General features: G+C 43.3%; 1 protein-coding gene across 2 annotated transcripts in view; it reads right to left on the bottom strand.

Moving 5' to 3' along the window:
* The window catches only part of ANKRD11 (ankyrin repeat domain 11), a 1,034,395-nt gene that overhangs the window by 378,268 nt on the left and 635,525 nt on the right, over positions 1-20,602 (bottom strand). For both annotated transcript variants that reach the window (XM_044081841.1, XM_044081842.1), the window contains exons 8-9: positions 19,102-19,200; positions 18,838-18,981 (exon numbers count right to left, since the gene is read on the bottom strand). In XM_044081841.1, coding sequence (XP_043937776.1) covers positions 18,838-18,981; positions 19,102-19,200 — 243 coding nt within the window. The remainder of the gene's footprint in view (positions 1-18,837; positions 18,982-19,101; positions 19,201-20,602) is intronic.

The raw sequence follows: 20,602 nt of genomic DNA, 5'->3' as shown, positions 1-20,602 counted from the left end.
GAAAGGGGCTGCAAAAGCACCTCGGCTTCTTCAGCCATTACGAACCTCAGAGGACTAGCTGATGGACAGTGATCATCAGAAGCCCTAGGCCTGGGTCATTTTTCTTTATCAAAACATTACCAATAAAACTCACGTCTCCAAACTTGTAATAAGAACCAGACCGGGTTTCCGAAACTGGGAAGGCTTGAGGAACGCCACAAAACAATTCATACAACGCTCGTTTTCTTTTCAAAACCAAAAACAAATTTAATGAAACACGCCATATATTGTTAGAAGTCAAAGAATGTCTGTGGCAACTTAGACTTGACGCCTCCGGGCATAAATGACCATATTTCTATAACGAGTATTTTAAAGTTAAAATCATACCGCATTTGATTGATGTACTTAAAGGTCACCATTTTTTACTCCTAGTTTTTATTTACAGTTTTTATTAATATATAGTTTTAGTATATATTTATATGATTTTTGTCAACAAGGAATTTGTATAACACAGACACAAATTGAAAATATTTTTATGTTATGGTTTTTAGTTTGTTTTTTAAAGATTTTGTTTTTTTAAGGAAAACTGTATGCTGTTAAGATCTATTGCATATATAGTATGTACTACGTAGAGCGTTGAAAAGAATCTTAGAACATGAAAGCGTTAATAGCATTCACGATTTACACAGTTTATGATTGGTTAGAAAGGGAGGTGTGTGTATGATGCTTTCTGGTTTAAACGCACTTTTAAAGCATTTGGGAAATGGTAATGGATATTCTCTGAAGAAGCCTGTTTTTTGTATACAGGTGAAAGCGCTAAGAAATTACCTGTTTTTAAATTTATGGCGTGTTTTTAAATATATGGCATGTTTCATTAAATTTGTTTTTGGTTTTGAAAAGAAAACGAGCGTTGTATGAATTGTTTCGTGGCATTCCTCAATCCTTCCCAGTTTCGGAAACCCAGTCTAGTTCTCATTTTTCTTTATCTCTTTTGCACTTAGGGAACTCAACCTCAGATTGACTGGCGGACACCAATGGACACTGAGAACCTGATGCCACACTAAGGTGCCCAGCTAAGATCTCGGCCCTACATCTAATAGTGCTAGAGTTGAAAGGAGAACAGAAATGGCAGTTAGGTACATTGTGATCTGGGCCTAAACAGGTGACACAAAGAATGCAAGTATCGGTGTGGAATCTCCTTACCACAACAGAGACAATTACTGACTTTCTCTGACATGAATCAGAAAAGTAAAAAGGGTTCCCCCAACAGGGTACTTGGCTTTCAGACTTCTCCTCTCGGGTGCAGACTGACCAATGCACTGAAACATGGCTCTGGGCTCCATCGACAAGAGAAGACTGAAATCATGACCATTGGCTGGCTCCCTATATACCAGAGCATACTAACATTGGTAAGGCTGTCCCACCAGCTTGTGGACAAAGGGGATTTTTTCTCTGGTAGACAGGCAGGCCAAGGGCTTTCACAGCAGGATATTCCACAAGTCAAGACTGCAAAAGTGAAACATGAACATCTGAGGTTATGGCGCTGACGGACTCCCTTTATACCCAGATGTGTCGACACTGGTCAGGGTGTCCACCCAACTTTAGGAAGAGGAGAAAATTCTTCTGGTATGTGGTCAACCTAGGGCTTCCACAGCAGGAAAATGCACCACTGAAACATGATCTAGAACTTCCTTGGAGCCAGATGCCATGCCCTTATCCATAAATTGGGCAACATACAATGACATTCTTACAATCTTAGCTATGGCTTGGTCAAAGGTCAATTACTGTCCACATATGTTCCCAGATCCCTTACTACTGGGTTGACTCTTGGGGTGTTTTACTGATGGAGTAATTAACTTGGGTCGACAGTTTCCCAAAGGACAATTTAATGCATTTTTGCCAGTGAATTTTATATATGTTTAGCTTCCCTCTTCCTGGTCATACAATGGACAAATGAGATTTATTTTAATTATCTGTGTAAGCTGTGAGCAGTAGATGAGTTGTATGGGTATGTGCTTGTATAAAAGCTTGCCATGTGTGCAGGTGAGATTAGTATAGTCATTGTGACTACTTGCACGCACTTCATTGTTTAATCGTAGTTGAGAAATTGATGTAGTGTAGAGAAAAAGAGGCAAGCTTTTTATTAGTAACGGAAAGTGTGTGGATTAAAGAGGCATACTAAGGTATGTGTGAAAAGATTAGTATTGGGATGCAGAATGTTTATTGTTGGTGATAGCGGCAGTGTGTGGTGTTGTCAATTATTTTGTTGTAGTATGTGTATTGTTGGGTGCAAGGGGTGACCGAAGTTGAGTTGGTATGAGGGGAAGGTGTCTGCAAGAAGTTTAATGAGGTGGTAGTTAGCAGACTGACTGGTTGATGACTACAGTTTTAAAAGGATTGGGTGGACTGGGAGGAATCAAGATAAAGGGGGTGGGTGGAAAGGTGAAGGAGCACAGCTCCAACATCCATCCTGAAATCCTCTCTCTATAAAATTCATGTCCTCAGTTCTCTCCAAATGTATCTCCTGCAACATTATTACTTGCACTCTGCATTTCTTAATATAATTATTCTTTCCTTTTTGTCTATACCTTGAGATCATTCACATTCCAAGACAATAAGGAAAGTATTAACATTACAAGTCATTATCCCCATTTATTATATAATGCCAACTATTTTAAAATGTCTGGTTCCAGCTTTTGTGATACATGCACCCACTAATGTTTGGCAGTTGATACTTTATACATTTTTTCTTACCAACACTGAAATCTGTGTCACATTTTACAAGACTTTTAGCTTTAATGCAAACCCTCCAAAAAACAACCCACCCTTAATTTAACTTAATGCAAACACAACACTATGCATGTGGGCACTAAAGAATCTAGACTAGACTAAGGACCGTCTCTGGAGTTGGGGCCCTCTTGAACTGTTCTTTTTTCTGAGAGAGATTTTTCTTCTGGCTGCTTTTTGTTGGCAGGGTGGAATACCTGGAAGCAACTGTTTGATGGGGTGAAAAATGGGAAAAAGGTATGACAACCTCTGGATATTATCTCTTTTATCCAAGAGTCCAATGTGATAGCCATCTATGCAGAAGAGCAGAGAGACATAGCCAGTGACTGCTTCTGGAGGGGAGCAGCTTGCTAACTCGTCCAAGGAACTTTTTGCCCAAAAAGGGCCTTCTCCAAATCACAAGTTCTGCAAAACCTCTGGATCAGTGATCACTGAAGGAACTGCCTCTGTCTGAGGTAGAGGCAAATGTGTGTGTGTGTGTGTGTGGGGGGGATGCTGTGCCTTTTTAAATGAGAGAGATATGAAGCATCCCTTTGATTCCTACTGAAGGATTGGGGAGAACTCTCACATTTGGCCCCAATGGCAGACTCCCGCCTTCCTGCTCACACCTCATTAACTTCTCTTTCACATATGGGTCCAAAAAGGGAGTAACCATTAAATGGGACTTGAGTGAAGGATGCTTACAAGTATCATCAAAAATCATACAGGCACAGCTAGGCTAGACATTTAATGTTGAAGCCAGTACCTGACCTCTTAGCAGCACCATCTGCTGCATTATATGCATCAGCCACAAGGTTAGAGATATTCTGCATTGTGCCCACAGTAGACTCTAGTTGCTTATATAACTTTACCACTGAGGCAGGAGTGAAAAGGGGTGCTTTGCAAGCAGTAAAGCCTACTCTGCTAAGCATGACATAACTCCTTCAGGTCAAAGGTGGAAACATGCTTCTTAATTCTGTACACTGCCTGGGATTCCTAGTTGAGGGATAGACAGCTGTTGCCTCATCAGAACGCTTTTACTGGGTGGCAGCTGTCACAATATCAAGCAGCTCACCAGATGGCCCCTGGATCAGTCACACCTATCCTTAGAAGGTGAAGGACTTTGTCTTTCTTTGGACAGGGTGTGAGGAGCCAGGCTCCTGTCATGCCCTACTGGCAGCCAAATCAATGAGATGGCTTACAGGAGGAACCACCCAGGAAGTAGAGGGTACAAAGCATTAGGCCTCAAACAATTTTTCTACTTGAAAGGGTAGGTCGCTGGGTCAGGACTTCCTGTGTTACTAATTCTTGGAATTCACAAAGGTGGTGCCCCTCTGGGGGAATCCTTATCCATCATCCAAGAAGGTGTACGAGGTGAGAGACTTCGTAGGGAAGTTCAAGTGTTTCCTCTTGCATGCTGTCTTTGTTGAAAGATCTGGGGGGAAAGGTGGAGAGAAATAAGTCCACAGAAGATCCTGAGAGAACTGGTGCAGGCTGTTTGAGGATATTGGCCCCACTCGCACCTTAGGATGCCTGAGGGACCACTGGCACAGACTGCTGGGTGTTTGGGAGCACAACAGACAACAATGAAGACTGTTTTGAGGTTCTGAGAGAACTATCAAAACTTTAAATGCTTGCAAAAGCTCTTCACAGGCTTGTCTATGACAGCGCGTGCGCACCACAGCAGAAAAATAAACAAACACTAATAAATGCAGTTAGAAGCAACAAACATCACTAACTTAAAGTCAATAATTACAGTAAATGGTAGCAGCAACTTTCTTCTTTCTCCATTCATTTTTTAGGAGTTACTGGGCCTCCTGCCCAAATGACACAGGGTGACAATTTTCTTTCCAGCCTCATTAAACAGCCCCCTTTGATTTTTATTTTCTCTCAGTTCGTTTGGGATCCTTTTCTATTATAAAGTCAACCAAAACATTAAACATTTGAAGAAAAGTATGAAAAAAGGAGCACTTGGCTTAGCAAACAAAGATTTGTCCAAACATGATCGCAATAAACAAGTTTTGGGGAGAAGAGACCATGGAGATTATGGTTGGGAACAGACCTTAAACAGACTTGCGGTTTGGAGTTATAGCAAGGCCAGATCGATCAGACAAACATGACGATCCTTGAACTTACAAGGATTTGCTTTATATGTGCTCTCCAGACAAATACCTAGTATTACAAAATACTCTACTGTGCTATTCACCCACTAGAGAACTTCACTCTAGCAATGAACTTTTACTATGTATCAATAAGACAGTCAACACGGCTGAGGATGATCTACTCTCATTATATGTCAAAACTCTGGAATGAAATCCCTTCACAGTTAGACAGAAAACTTAAAACAGTTTCAAAACTTTGCTTAACAACACCTATGCTAAAGATGGCTCTATTCTTACTGTTCACCTGGCTAGCTTTACTCAGATTACTTTTCTCTGAACTCTTACACAGCCAATTTGCTTCCTAATCTTTTTGTAGCTTATCGCTCCTCCTAATATCCCACTTATTTCCTAAACTCGTACTTCTTCTTTTACACCCCAAACACTAACTACAATTTCTCCTCTGTCCATTTACCTTCCAGCTCATTTCCATAATTTCTCCTTTCATATTTCTCATCATTTTAAAGCTATATTCTACTTGTCTGCCTGTAAATTACTAAACTCAAAAACATACCCGTTTGATAGTTTCCTTGTAGCCATCATGCTATAAATACATTGTTACTTGTATGTTATTTCTCTATTCAATAATTAGACAATTTAAGTTAATTTCTCTCTTTTTTGTGTTAAAATGTTATGTTCACATAAGTAATACTTAAAAATATTTAAAAATCATGTAAATAAACTCATGTAAAGATGTTTTTACCATGCAATTATAAATGCACACGTGTAACAAATGTGGAGCTCTTCTCCCTGGGCTTCCGGTAGACTCCGACTGGGCAAAACTCATGCTTATGAGTCACACAGTAGAAATAAACTACTAAAATAAATGTGCAAACATTGTGGTATTGAAGTGGCTGAAAAACACTGGAAACATGAACCACAAAGCATCACAGAAAATGAAGTTTACTTCACAGGGGATCACCCATTGCCAACAGTTCAAAAGATAGCGGAGAGAAAACCAGACATAGTGGCCCATGAAAAGAAGACAAAAGTAGCACTGATCATTGAAATCGCTACACCCAGTGACAACAGTGTCTTGCGTACAGAGAGATAAAGTGATAAAACATCAAGATTTGCTGACAGAAATGAGAGCAATGTGGAAGAAAGATACCCAGACAGTTCCAATAGGAGTACAAGCAATTTATAAATAAGAATCTACAAACGTATTTAGATACGCTATCAATACATGTAAAGTACAGTTTTGTACCCACCATAAATGTAGATGTTCGAGTGCTAATACAGCTGCAGTCATAACAGATGGGTTCTCCTGCCATCAGGCGGGTCCTCGGTCGGCCAAATTCCAAAGTCTAGGTCCAGTGTCGGTTGTCGTCGCTTCTTCCCTGACGTCAGTGTGACAGGGGTATAAAAGAACCAGCCAACGCCATTTTCTTCAGTTTTTCTTGCCCCAGATGTCAGGTGCCCCCAAAAGGAAGGCAATACATAAATTTATGTAATAATGCAATGCAATATAACCAAAATACAGTAGTTGCAAGCAAATACACCATAAAAGAATACCCCAATCAGGTTGTATGAGGAGGTGTTAGCCAATAGGACTGTCCCAAGAGGGGAAGGAGGGAGGGAAACCTGGACTGCAGCTGTATTAGCACTCGAACATCTACATTTATGGTAGGTACAAAACTGTACTATGTTCATCATGCATACAGCTGCAGTCATAACAGATGGGTAGAATCCCAAAGCTAAAAAAGGGGTGGTAGGCACTCGGTGGAACTAGGAGGAGCCAGGATGCCCTGCAAGACTGCAGTGGCAAAGCCTGCTCTAGTTTTGGAGTATAATGGTAGGTGGTAGTGCTTGGAGAAGGTATGCACAGAACTCCAAGTGGCTGCTTCCAAAATATCTTTGGTAGGAACTCCTCTGAGGAAAGCTGCAGAGGTAGCTGTGGCCCTTGTGGAGTGAGATCTGATGCCTGCAGGTACAGTTTTACCATGAAAAGAGTAACAAAAGTGTATGCAGTGGGCTATCCATTTGGAGATTGTCCGTTTGGAAATTGGCTTCCCTTGAGCTCTTATAGCATAGGACACAAAGAGTTGTTCTGATTTTCTGAAAGGCTTTGTTCTGTCCAAATAATAGCACAGCTGTCTGTGGATGTCCAAGGAATGTAGTAGTCTCTCCCCTTTGTTTTGAGGATTAGGGTAAAAGGTAGGTAAAGTGGATAGCCTGATTCAAAGCTACCCTGGATACCACCTTTGGCATAAAGGACGGGTTGGTTCGTAAGGAAACTCTGTCCTGATGGAAAATGATGAAAGGCTGCACAGCCATGAGGGCTTGTAGTTCCGATACCCTGCGAGCTGAGGTGATAGCCAGAAGGAAGGCTGTTTTCCAGGACAAATATTGCAAATCTGTTGAGGCAGCTGGCTCAAAAGGAGGCAAGGTCAGCTTTTCTAGAATGAAATTGAGGTCCCAAAGCAGGTATAGGTTGTTTCCTTGGGGGTTTTATATTCTTAGCCTCTCTGAGGAACTGTCTTAAGAGGGGGTGAGAGAATAAAGGTGGATCAGTGTTGTATTCTGCAGAAATGGCTTAAGCATGAATTTTGATGGAGGAGAATGAAAGTCCACTGCTTAGCAGCTCAGCTAGATACTGTAATATTTGAGGTAAATTCAGTTTTCCAGGATTATGGCCCTTTTTCTCATTCCAGGCACAGAACCGTTTCCATTTTGCGGAGTAAGCTTTTCTAGTAGACGGCCTTCTGGCCTCCAAAATGACATCCTGCACCTCCTTGGAGAGTAGGGTCTGTTGTGAAGTTAAGGAATCTTCCATGCGGCCAGATTGAGTGTTTTCAGCTGACTGTGAAGAGTTTTGAAGCTGTGCTGAGTCAGAAGAAGAGACATTAGAGGCAGGGTCCATGGTGGGGAATGCGTCAGGCTCCTCAGGAGTGGGTACCAGTGCTGTCTTGGCCAGTCTGGAGCAATGAGAATCATCTTTGGTCTGTCTGCTCTGGCTTTTAATAGAACTTTGGGCAGCAGAGGAAGAGGTGGAAAGGCATAAACTGTCATTGTTGTCCAATTGAAAGAGAGAGCGTCCACTCTCCAGGCCTGTGGATGAAAAGTCCTCTAGCAGAATTTTGTCAATTGGTGATTTTTGTGGGAGGCAGAGAGATCTATGTCTGGCCTTCCCCATGCTTGAATTCTCTCTGTAAAAACTTGAGGATGCAACTTCCATTCGTGTGGATCTGTCATATTTCTGCTTAGGTTGTCTGCCAGCGTGTTTTCCTTGCCTGGCAAGTACTGTGCTTGAAGTTCGATTTGTAATTCCAGAGCCATGTTCCAAAGTGACATGGCCAGCCTGCATAGGGGGTATGAATGGGTTCCTCCCTGTTTATGTACCACATTACTGTGGTGTTGTCTGTCCTTATTAATAGTTGACCTGGATGCAGAAGGTCTTTGAAAGCTATAATAGCATTTAATACTGCTAGCATTTCCTTTTGATTGATGTGAAGGTGCTTTTCTTTTTGGGACCATTTGCCCTGAATGCACCGATCTGTTATGTGCGCCCCCCCCCCGTGGTGTTGTCTGTCCTTACTAATAGTTGACCTGGATGCAGAAGGTCTTTGAAAGCTATAATAGCATTTATTACTGCTAGCATTTCCTTTTGATTGATGTGAAGGTGCTTTTCTTTTTGGGACCATTTGCCCTGAATGCACCGATCTGTCATGTGCGCCCCCCCCCCAGGCATAGTCCAAGGCATCTGCTGTGATGACTTGATTTGCTTGAGGCTTGCAGAATGGGAGACCTGTGTTTGTTTGGCATGCTTGAGCCCACCACAGAAATTCCTTTTGAAGACATGGAATTAGTGGTATTATTGTTTCCAAACTGTGGCTGTGTTGAGACCATAGGTTTGTCAGGTACCATTGGAGTTTCCTCATATGCAGCTTTGCACATGGGATTAGTAGGATGCAAGATGCCATGAATCCCAGAGCCTGCAGGATTTTCCTTGCAGTCAGCCAGGTGAAATTTGCTAGTTTTCTGAAGTATTGAGTTAGTTGCCCCTGTTTCTCTGGCGTGAGGTAGGCCATCTGGGTGTTTGTGTCCAAGTTGGCACCCAGGAAAATTATTTTCTGAGAGGGTATTAGCCTTGATTTCTTTTTGTTGACTGTGTATCCCAGAGAATTCAACAACATTATTACAAAAGCCAGATGTTTCAGAAGTATGTGCTTGCTGTCCGCTTGGATCAGGCAGTCATCCAAATATGGGTATATTTGTATCCCTTGAAGTCTGCAGTAGGCAATTACTGATGCCAGGCATTTCGTGAATACTCTGGGCGCAGTAGATAAGCCAAAGGGCAATGCAGAGAATTGATAATGGGTTGAACCTGCAAGAAATCTGAGGTATCTTCTGCAATTTTGTCTAATTGGGACATGCAGGTATGCCTCCTTGAGGTCCAGTGTTACCAGCCAAGACTCCTTGCCCAGCATGGGAAGAAGTTGCTGTAATGTGAGCATCTTGAATTTTGGCACGAGTAAAAATGTGTTTAGGATGGATAGGTCCAAAATAGGTCTCCAATCTTTTCCCTTCCTTGGTACCAGGAATAGTCTGGAATAAAAACCTTGACCTTGTTCTTGAGTAGGTACCTCTTGAATAGCTTTCATGTCCATGAGATCTGAAATTTGTCTTTGTGCCTCTGCCCTTTGATTGTGTGGCAGGTTTGGCATGCCTCTCATTTTTGGAAGGGTGTGAAAATGGAATCTGTAGCCTCTGTTTATAATGTCCAGGATCCATTTGTCTTTTGTGACAATATGCCAATTTTTCGAAAATAATGCCAGTTTTCCGCCTAATGGTGCTGCCATTTGAGCCTTGCTTGGCATGCAAAGGGGAAAGTCACTGGGTTTGCTTTCTGAATGGCTGCGAACTATCCTCACCACCTCTTTGTGTAGGAGCTTGCCATTGTCTGAGATACTTGAGATTGCACTCTGCCCCTCGGGCGCATGTATCTACCTCTTTGGGGTCTGTCCGTGGCTGGAAAGGGCCAATTTTTGGAAGGCCAATTTCTACTGAAACGTGGAAGTTGTACCTGTAGAAAATCTTTCACTGTTTGCATTGATTTAGCCTTTTCCTCCATTTTCTTTAATACCTCCTCAGCTTTAACACCAAATAATACATCCTTTTGTAGAGGGGCATCTAGTAATTTAGCTTTGATATGATCTGGTAAGGTTTGCTCCTTGAGCCAGGCATGTCTACGTATGACTGATCCTGTAATAGCAGCTCTACAGGAGGCCTCTAGAGCATCAAAACCACATTTCAAGGTATGTTTACCCACTTGTTCTGCACTATGTATCAAATCCTGCAACTCCTTCAAGTCTGGTTGTTCAGGTTGTGACATTTTGCTTCTCAACTGTGATAACAGAAAAGTACAGTTTTGTACCTACCATAAATGTAGATGTCCGATAGATATGCAACTGCAGTCCTTACATATGGGTTGTCCTGCCTCAGGCAGCCCTCGGTCGGCCGGATTCCAAAGTCTGGGTTCGACGTCGGCTGATGTCGCCTCCTCCCCGACGTCAGAGTGGCTGGGGTATAAAAGCATCAGCCGACGCCATCTTCCTCAGTATTTCTTGCCCCAGATGCCAGGTGCCCTCCAAGGAAGGCAAAAATTAGAACTGGATAAAAATTTCCAGACATACACAATAGCAATAAACAGATATACCATAACAGATATCCCCAGCTAAGTATAAAAGGAGGAAAGTGGACCCAATGCACAGAAGGGAAGGAGGGAGGGAAAACCTGACTGCAGTTGCATATCTATCGGACATCTACATTTATGGTAGGTACAAAACTGTACTATGTCCTTCAAGAATGCAACTGCAGTCCTTACATATGGGTTGAATACCATAGCCAAGTTGGGGGTGGTAGGCTCTAAGATAAGGATGGTGTAGCTAAAATGCCCTGCAGGACTGCTGAAGCAAAGCCTGCTCGGGATCTGGAATATAAAGGGAGGTTGTAGTGCTTGGAAAATGTATGCACGGAGCTCCATGTAGCAGCTTCTAGAATGTCCTTTGTAGCCACCCCTCTTAGGAAGGCTGTGGAGGTGGCTGTAGCTCTGGTGGAGTGTGGTCTGACATTGGCTGGCACACCCTTTCCATGGAAGAAATAACAGAATCTGATGCAATGTCCAATCCATTTTGAAATTGTTTGTTTGGAAATTGCTTTTCCTTGTACTCCAGGAGCGTAAGCTACAAATAGTTGGTCAGACTTTCTGTTGGCCTTTGTTCTGTCCAAGTAGTAGCGTAGTTGTCGGTGAATGTCCAAAGTGTGCAGCAGCTTTTCCCCTTTATTTTGAGGACTGGGGAAGAAAGTAGGCAGGTGAATTGCTTGATTTAGAGACACCCTGGATATCACTTTTGGCATAAAAGAAGGATTGGTTCTTAAAGAAACCCTGTCCTGATAAAAAATGAGGAATGGAGGTACTGCCATGAGGGCCTGTATCTCCGAAACTCTTCTTGCTGAGGTTATTGCCAACAGAAAAACTGTTTTCCAGGAAAGAAATTGCAATTCTGCAGATGCTGCTGGTTCAAAGGGAGGAAGAGTTAATTTTTCCAACACGAAATTGAGGTCCCATGCAGGCACTGGTGGTTTTCTGGGAGGTTTGATATTCTTTACCCCTCTTAGAAATTGTCTTAGCAAAGGATGTGAGAACACAGGAGGATCAGTGTTGTATCTTGCTGAAATTGCTGAAGCGTGTATTTTTATGGAAGAATAGGAAAGTCCATTATGCAGCATGTCTGCCAAGTATTCCAATATCTGTGGGATGTTCATTACTGATGCATCCTGTCCCTTGTTGGTATTCCAGATGCTGAATCTCTTCCATTTGGCTGAATCTCTTCCATTTGGCTGAATAACCTTTTCTGGTGGAAGGTCTGCGCGCTTCTAATAATATCTGCTGATCTTCCTTGTAGAGAGAGATATGGGGAGAAATCATGGGACCCTCCAAGCTGTCAGCTGCAGAGTTTGCAGGTTGGGATGAACCGTCCTGTAATTGTGCTGAGTCAAGAGTGGAGACCATAGAGGCAGGGTCCACGGTTTGGTGCAAGTTATGCTCCTTAGTAATGGATACCAGTGCTGTCTTGGCCAATCTGGAGCTATTAAGATGCCTTTCGGTTGCTCTGCTTTGATCTTCAGTAACACCTTGGTCATCAGTGGTAGAGGTGGGAATGCATAGATTTGTTAGAGAGTTCCAGCTGAATGAGAGAGCATCTATTTTCCAGGCTTGTGGATGATGTGACCTCGAGCAGAACTTTTTCAGATGATGATTGAGGTGGGAGATCAAAGAGGTCTACGTCCGGCCTCCCCCATGCAGAAGTTATTTGTGCGAAAATGTCTGGATGCAACATCCATTCGTGTGGATCCAGGATGCTTCTGCTTAGACTGTCCGCTAGAACATTGTCCCTGCCCGGAACAAACTGGGATTGTAGCTGAATGCACATAAAATCAACTTATACAAACCACATTTAAATAGAGAAACATTTGAAAATCACATGAACAAGCCAGCCATTCAGATAAAAACCCAAATTAATTATGCAAATAATTTAAAAGCACATCATACCTAAATTTCTTACTCTATTGTACTTATAAAATACATATATAAAAAATATATACATATACTTAAATCATCCATATTAAAATAAAATATAAGGAACATTAGAATAAATGATAAGACCAAACAATTCTCATAAATTCTCCCTTTGTCGCTTAATTATTTGCATAATTAATTTGGGTTTTTATCTGAATGGCTGGCTTGTTCATGTGATTTTCAAATGTTCCTCTATTTAAATGTGGTTTGTATAAGTTGATTTTATGTGCTGATGAAGGGTGTAGACCCGAAAGCTTCATTAAAGCTGTTTGTTCGTGACTACTGTGTTTTTGGATACTAAACATTTTCTGATCTAGTGTATTTTCATTGTAGCTGAATGTTCAGTTTCAGGGATTTTTCCCAGAGAGTCATTGTTAGTCTGCAAAGGGGGTAAGAAATGAGTACCTCCCTGCTTGTTTATGTACCACATAACAGTGGTGTTGTCTGTCTTTATTAGTAGATGACCTTGCTGAAGATATTTTCCGAAGGCCTCGATTGCATGCATTACTGCTAACATCTCTTTTTGATTGATGTGCAGATGTACTTCCTGGGGAGTCCATTGCCCTTGAATACATCTGCCCTCCATGTGCACCCCCCATCCATGGTCTGAGGCGTCTGTTGTAATGGTTTGGCTTGTTTGAGGCTTGTTGAAAGGCATACCTTTGTTTAACTGGCTTGCTTGGGCCCACCACAAAAATTCCCTTTGTAGACATGGGATGAGTGGGATAATTGCTTCTAAGTTGTGGCTGTGTTGAGACCATAAACTTTTTAGGTACCATTGTAGTTTTCTCATGTGTAGTCTTGCCAGTGGAATCAGTAGAACGCAAGATGCCATGAAACCCAGGGCCTGCAGGATTTTCCTTGCAGTCATCTGGGGGAGCTTTGCTAGGCTTTTGAAGTAATGTGGTAGTTGTTCTTGCTTCTCTTCTGTGAGGCAAGCCATTTGAGATTCTGTGTCTAGTTTGGCTCCTAGAAAAGTTATTTGTTGGGATGGCAGTAGTCTTGATTTTTGTCAGTTGACTGTGTATCCCAAAGCCTGTAGTAAGTGAATGACATAATTCAAGTTTTTTGTCAAGGCTTGTTTGCTGTCCGCTTGTATAAGGCAGTCGTCCAGGTAAGGGTATATTTGTATCCCCTGGAGTCTGCAATGTGCAATTACTGATGCCAGGCATTTCGTGAATACTCTGGGCGCAGTAGATAAGCCAAAAGGCAATGCTGAGAATTGATAATGCTCTGACCCTGCAAGAAATCTGAGGTATCTTCTGCAACTGTGTCTGATTGGGACATGCAGGTATGCCTCCTTGAGGTCCAGAGTAACCAGCCAAGACCCCTTGCCCAGCATGGGAAGGAGTTGCTGTAGCGTCAGCATTTTGAATTTTGGTACAATGAGAAAAGTGTTTACAGCGGACAAGTCCAGTATAGGTCTCCATTGCTTTTCTTTTCTTGGAACAAGGAACAGTCTTGAGTAAAATCCCTGGCCTTGTTCCTGAGGAGGAACCTTTTCTATTGCTTTGATTTGTCTCAGCTTTGAAATTTGTTCGAATGCCTCTGCCCTTTGATTTTGTGGCAGGTTTGGCATGCCTTGTCTTGTTGGTAAAGTATGGAAGTGGAACCTGTAGCCTTGGTCTATTATGTCCAGAATCCATTTGTCCTTTGTTAAAATGTGCCAGTTTTTTGAAAATAAGGATAATTTTCCGCCTAAATGTGCTTCTCTTTGAGCCTTGGTCGGCGGTGTCAAAGGCAAGTCATTGTGATTGTCCCTGTGGGGCAGGGGAAGTCCCCGCGCCACCTCTCTGATTAGTCGGTTGCCACTGGCGTCCCCTGTAGGAGCCTCTGTATTGCCCTCTTCCTCGGGCACGCCTGTTTTTTCCCCTTTGAAACTTGTCAGTGTCCGGAAAGGACCAGTTCTTAGAAGGCCAATTCCTGCTGAACCTAGGAGGCTGAACCTGTAGGAAATCCTTGACTGTTTTTTAGCCTTTTCCTTAATTGATTTCAACACATCCTGAGCATTAGTACCAAATATAGCTTGTGCTTTTCCAGAGGTGCATCTAGAAGCTTTGCTTTAACATGATCTGGTAATGGCTGTTCTTTTAACCATGCATGTCTACGTATAACGGCCCCTGTCATAGCTGCCCTACATGAAGCTTCCAATGCATCATATCCACACTGAAGAAAATGATTGCTAACCTGCTGTGTGTTGTGAACCACATCCTGCAAGGCCTTTCTATCTAAAGGCTCAGGAGAAGCTAACTTTTCTGCAAATCATCCATCAAGAAAACCTGATACTGAAACATATGAAAAAGGCAAATGAGGGCTCTCATAGCCAGTGTGGCAGAGGTATAAACTTTTTTGCCCCACCTCTCCAGGGACCTAGCTTCCCTGTCTGAGGGCAAAGGATTCTTGGCCGTGGATGTCGTCACCCCTTTGGGCCCCTGGGAAATTGTTTCTAGATCAACAGCATGGGCCTTAAGAAATGTTTGTGAGTTTCAGGAACCCTGTAGTATCTGTCCGGCTTGACAGGAGCAGGTGGGAGAGAATCAGGAGAAGCACTCGAATCTGAGTACACATCATCCAGAACATCTAGCACTGGAGGGATAGCTAAAGGCCTGTGTTGGGGTAGCTTAAGGAAGGTACGAAGCAGTTTCCTGGAATCGGAGAATTCCTGGCCTTGCCACTGAAAGTGCTCCCTCATGGAGTGAAGAACTTCCCCAAAAGAAATATCCTCAGGAGGAGAGGCAGAGGGAATAGAATCCTCCGCATCTGAATCCTCGTAGGCCTGGAAGGACTCTTCCTGGGTATCTGAGTGATCAGAGTCACCAGAGGCTTCATCTGAAGAAAGGGTGTCTGTATGCTCAACCCTGGGCCTTTTGTCAGAAGGTGGCTGAGATCCTCTGATTAAAGAAATTAAATCTGCAGCTAAAGACATGATTTGTTTATCGGTAGTGGGCTGAGGCAGAGCTTTAGGAGGGTGAGATTTAGCCTGACTAGCAGCCTTAGCACGTGTGTAGGCCTTGATAGACAGACATAGGGGGCCTAGCTGCCCCACGTGCTGGAGTAACCTTGTCCACTGGTATGGTCTCCAGTAAATCTTGGGCTTCAGAATCTGGAGGAAAATCAACCACCGGCACCGGCGCAGGCTGAGTGATCGGTAAAGCGGTGTCGTCGGTCCGGAGCGGTGGAACAACCGCCTCAGAAGAGACCGATGCACTCGCGGTAATTTTTGGCGTGGTGTTGGTGGAAGTCGTGGGCCGAGGATGTCGGTCCCGGTCCTTCCGTTTTTTGGAAATATGAGGTGTCGGTTGTTCCGACGGCATGGTATAGGAGAATTTGTCGCCAAAAAAGTCTTCAGCAAACTCTGCCCGGCGCCTGAGGGTGCACTTATTGAAGCAAGCACAGGCAGCACAGGCCGAGACGTCTTGGTCTGGGCCAAGGCAGGGGAGGCAGTAAGAATGGAAATCCTTATGAGGTATTTGTTTACCACAAGACAAACAGTTATTAACTTTTTCAATTTTTTCCTGACATCGGCTGAGGCAAGAAAAAGATCCCCAACGGGGTACTTAGCTTTTTTGATGACTTCGATACGAAAAACACAGGAGCTGACCGACCGGCACTTGTGAACTGCTTCTGCTTCGGGCACCGCGCGGCAAGAAAGACTGAGGAAGATGGCGTCGGCTGATGCTTTTATACCCCAGACACTCTGACGTCGGGGAGGAGGCGACATCAGCCGATGTCGGACCCAGACTTTGGAATCCGGCCGACCGAGGGCTGCCTGAGGCAGGACAACCCATATGTAAGGACTGCAGTTGCATTCTTGAAGGACATCTGTTGGTACTTTAACATATGGAACTGGCAGTTTAATGCCCTCATGGTTAAGGTGGCCGAGGTGTATACCTTTTTTCCCCACCTTTCTAAAGATCTGGAATATCTCTCTCGGAAGGTAATGGATTTTTAGCAGTGGAGGCCTTAATTCCCTTGGGGCCCTGTGAGAGAGTTTCTGGGTCAGCCGCATGGCTCTTGTATAAAAATTGGTGTGAGTCAGGAACCCGGTAGTACCTGTCAGGCTTGGCTGGGGCTGGAGGTAAAGAGTCTGGGTTAAGGCAGGCCTCCGAATACACATTATCTAGTACGTCTAAGACAGGAGGTATAGCCAGAGGCCTGTGCTGAGGTAGCAAGAGAAAATCCAAAAGCCTTTTCTTGGAGTCGGAGTACTCTTGGCCTTCCCAGTGGAAGTGTTCCTTCAAGGTATGCAAGGTTTCCCCAAATGAGTAATCCTCTGGGGGGAGACAGAGGGAACGGACTCCTCTGCATCAGAATCTTCAAAAGGGGAGTAAGAATGTTCCTGTTCATCAGAGTGCTCTGAAATAATGGAGGCCTGGTCAGAGGAGGGGGATTCTTCCTCCACTCTGGGCCTTTTGTCCGGGGGGGGGGGGGTGGTTGAGAACCCCTGATAAGAGTAATTAAATCCTCAGCTATTCTAAGCATCTGTTTTTTAGGCATGGGGCCTGGAGAAGGGCCCTGTGTAGCTTGTCTCTTAGAATGCATGGCTGCTTTAGACTTAGTGAAAGCCTTGATGGAAAAAGAAGAGGAAGGTCTGAAGACCCCTTGAGAGGAGGCAGACCTGTCTACATTTTGAGTTTCACCACCGAGAGTGGCTTTGGTATCTGTAGTCGTGGTGTGGGCCGAGGAGCCTGTGACCTCGGGCACAGTAGACACCGCCAATGAAGTGTCGTCGGTAGGCAGGGGCTGCGTAGGCGCCTCGCTGAGAACCGGACCACCTGTAGTCGGCTTTGGCGTGGTGTCGGTAGAGGCTGCGGACCTCATGTGTCGGTCCTTATCTTTGCGTTTTTTAGACAAAACTGGAGTCGGAGTATCCGACGACATAATGTAGTTAAATTTTTTGCCAAAATAATGCTGGGCGAACTACTCCCGACGCTTAATGGTGCGTTTGTTGAATGTAGCACAAAAACGACAGACCGAGACGTCGTGGTCTGGGCCTAAGCAAGGAATGCAGAGGGAATGAAAATCCTTATGCGGTATTTGCTTCCCACATGAAATACAATTATTAACTTTGTCTGACATCGGTCTGAGACAAGAAAAGTTTCCCCAATGGGGTACTTAGCTTTCAAGAAGACTTCGGTTGCAAAATTTTCGTAATTTCAGGAGATGGCCGACCGGCACTTGCGATCTGCTTCGGGCACCGCGCTGCAAGAAAGACTGAAGAAAATGGCGTCGGCTGGTTCTTTTATACCCCTGTCGCACTGACGTCAGGGAAGAAGCGACGACAACCGACGCCGGACCTAGACTTTGGAATTCGGCCGACCGAGGACCCGCCTGACGGCAGGAGAACCCATCTGTTATGACTGCAGCTGTATGCACGATGAACACCGCCGTACAAACAGCAGGAGTCATTACTGGGCACATTGTGGATGCTGCAAAGTGCCCTTTTGGCTGACAAGAAAGATTGAAACAATGCTAATTTCATGAACTTGAATCGTACTTTGACTTAGGAATGGGGTCCATTTCCATCATGGTATTAGAAACCCAAAATATTTGGAGAAATTAAAAAAATAGAAATAATGGAGGTTGAAGGAATCAAACCTTGCCATATACGAAGCAGCTCATTAGCAGTTCACAGCCTTTATGCTAACAGACAGAGTAAACTGGAGAGAATGCTAGTTGCTAGTAATTATAGAAAAAGATGCTAGTTGCAAAAACGTGACTTCCATTTTACTACATGGCATCATATGAAACCTTAGATGAGGAAAAACGGTTACTTGCACTGTAAGTTACAAACCCTTAGAAATATTCAATATTTTTATTTAATTACACAAATAAGCACAGTGTTTTCATACTTTTGTAAATATTTAAACACACACACAACGGAATTTTGTACTGTTCTAAGAAAGACCAAGTCTGGGTGAACAAACGTGCTCCGATGCTGTATGTGTTGCACATTTTCCAAGATATAAAAACTGTTTGTGAAACAGAATTCTGGGTTTGCATGCATTACATGAAATTACAACTCTGATGTAACGAATGTGAATGTACTGACTTATAATCAACTGTCTAGGAAACTTTTTACAGACAGCATTGCTGTTTGTCTTTTTTCATAGAATTTATTGTTGAAGATATTTAAATCTGTTTGGCTTACTCTTTTTTAACTTGCTTTCTCAAAAAATCCTCCGCAATGTAAGGATGTGTGTGGGCTGTTAGGTGCATGACATATCACAACTGAGTTAAGGATTTAAGAAATGGGAGGGGACTAGTCACACATCATGAACACAGTACCAGTGAAACAGAAAATCCATGAACCATCATCATCAGAGAGGTAACACCAACAGTCACTCTTACCTGGTTTCCTAAAGGCATATTATAGACCTCAGAATCTAGTAGCATTGTACATGCACTAAAAGGCACTGCCTGATTGGCAATAGTCCTTGCTGCCCGACAGTGAACTCGCAAAATTTCCTGTTCACAAGATACAATAAGCTTTTCCTAAAAAATAAATAAATAAATAAATAAACTGACTGTTAAACATGTTATTTTAGATATCAGAGAAAAAGAAATGTTCTTCCTGATTTTATGTCGATAAAAGACAATGATTTTCCTGTTTACCCGCTCTATACTATGCTGGAGCCGCAGTTTTCCTCTAATTGCTTCCTGCTGTCTGAATAACTCTTTGAGAGGTTCTGACAAGGAGGGTGGTGGAGCAATCTACAAAGCAAGAATTAACTGTTAGCATTTCCACAACCAGTTTTAAACACGCATGCACACACACATACAAAGATAAGAACATTGAATATTCATTTTTAATTTTAAGTAGAAAAAAACCTCTACCACAAAACAAATGCACTGCAATATAAATACAATGAGAACAATGTTGCTTAATAAAGGCTCTATCACTGGAAGAAGGTAACAAAAAAGTACAGTTGTGTACCTACCATAAATGTAGATGCTCGAGTGTATTTCACTGTTGCAGTCATTACAATTGGGTTATCCTGCTGGCAGGCTACCCGCAGTCGTCCCGAGTTCCAAAGTCTACGTCCGGCGTTGGTTGCTGTCACCTCCTCCCTGACGTCAGTGCGCCAGGGGTATAAAAGATGCAGCAGACACCATTTTCTTCAGTTTTTCTTGCCCCAGATGTCAGGTGTCCCTAAAATGGTAGGCTAAATTATGCCAATAAGCATGGATACACAAAAAACAACTTTTCCTTCATCTACAAGCAAATACACCACATAAGTTGTAAAGAATAGAGAAGTACAGATAAGTCCCAGCAAGGAAAAGGGGGATGGTGGGAGGGTAACCTGGACTGCAACAGTGAATACACTCGAACATCTACATTTATGGTAGGTACACAACTGTACTATGTTCATCGTGTTTCACTGTTGCAGTCATTAAAATTGGGTTGAATCCCAAAGCTAAGGTTGGAAGGCTGGTGCTAACTAGGATTAGGAGAGGCTATCAGGCCCTGCAGAACTGCAGTGGCAAAGCCTGCCCTGGATTTAGAGTAGAGAGGTAAGTGACAGTGCTTTGTAAAAGTATGCACTGAACTCCAAGTTGCTGCCTCTAAGAAGTCTTTGGTTGGTACTCCTCTGAGGAAGGCTGCTGAAGTGGCTGCTGCTCTGGTTGAATGTGGCCTAATGCCCTTAGGCACTGATTTGCCATGCTGTGAATAGCAGAAACGAATGCAGTGGCCTATCCACTTTGAAATAGTCTGTCTCGAGACAGGCTTTCCTTGTGATCTTGCAGCATATGCCACTAGAAGTTGTTCAGTCTTTCTGAAAACTTTGGTTCTGTCCAAGTAGAAGCGTAGCTGTCTGTGAATGTCCAAAGAATGCAGAAGTCTCTCACCCTTATTCTGTGGGTTTGGGTAAAAAGTAGGCAAATGAATTGTTTGGTTAAGGGCCACACTGGACACTATCTTAGGCATAAATGTAGGGTTTGTCCTTAGAGAAACCCTGTCAGGATGGAAAATGATAAAAAGGTTCCACAGCCATGAGTGCCTGCAATTCTGAGACTCGTCTAGCAGAGGTAATTGCTAGGAGCAGAGCTGTTTTCCAGGATAAGAATTTTATATCAGCTGCAGAGGCTGGCTCAAACGGAGGCAGTGTGAGTT

This window comes from Protopterus annectens, chromosome 8.part1 (genome assembly GCF_019279795.1).
Source record: "Protopterus annectens isolate FY-2018-M chromosome 8.part1, PAN1.0, whole genome shotgun sequence".
NCBI lineage: Eukaryota > Metazoa > Chordata > Ceratodontiformes > Protopteridae > Protopterus > Protopterus annectens.
Note: the sequence above shows the minus strand (reverse complement) of the source record. Positions and strands in the feature narration are given on the sequence as shown.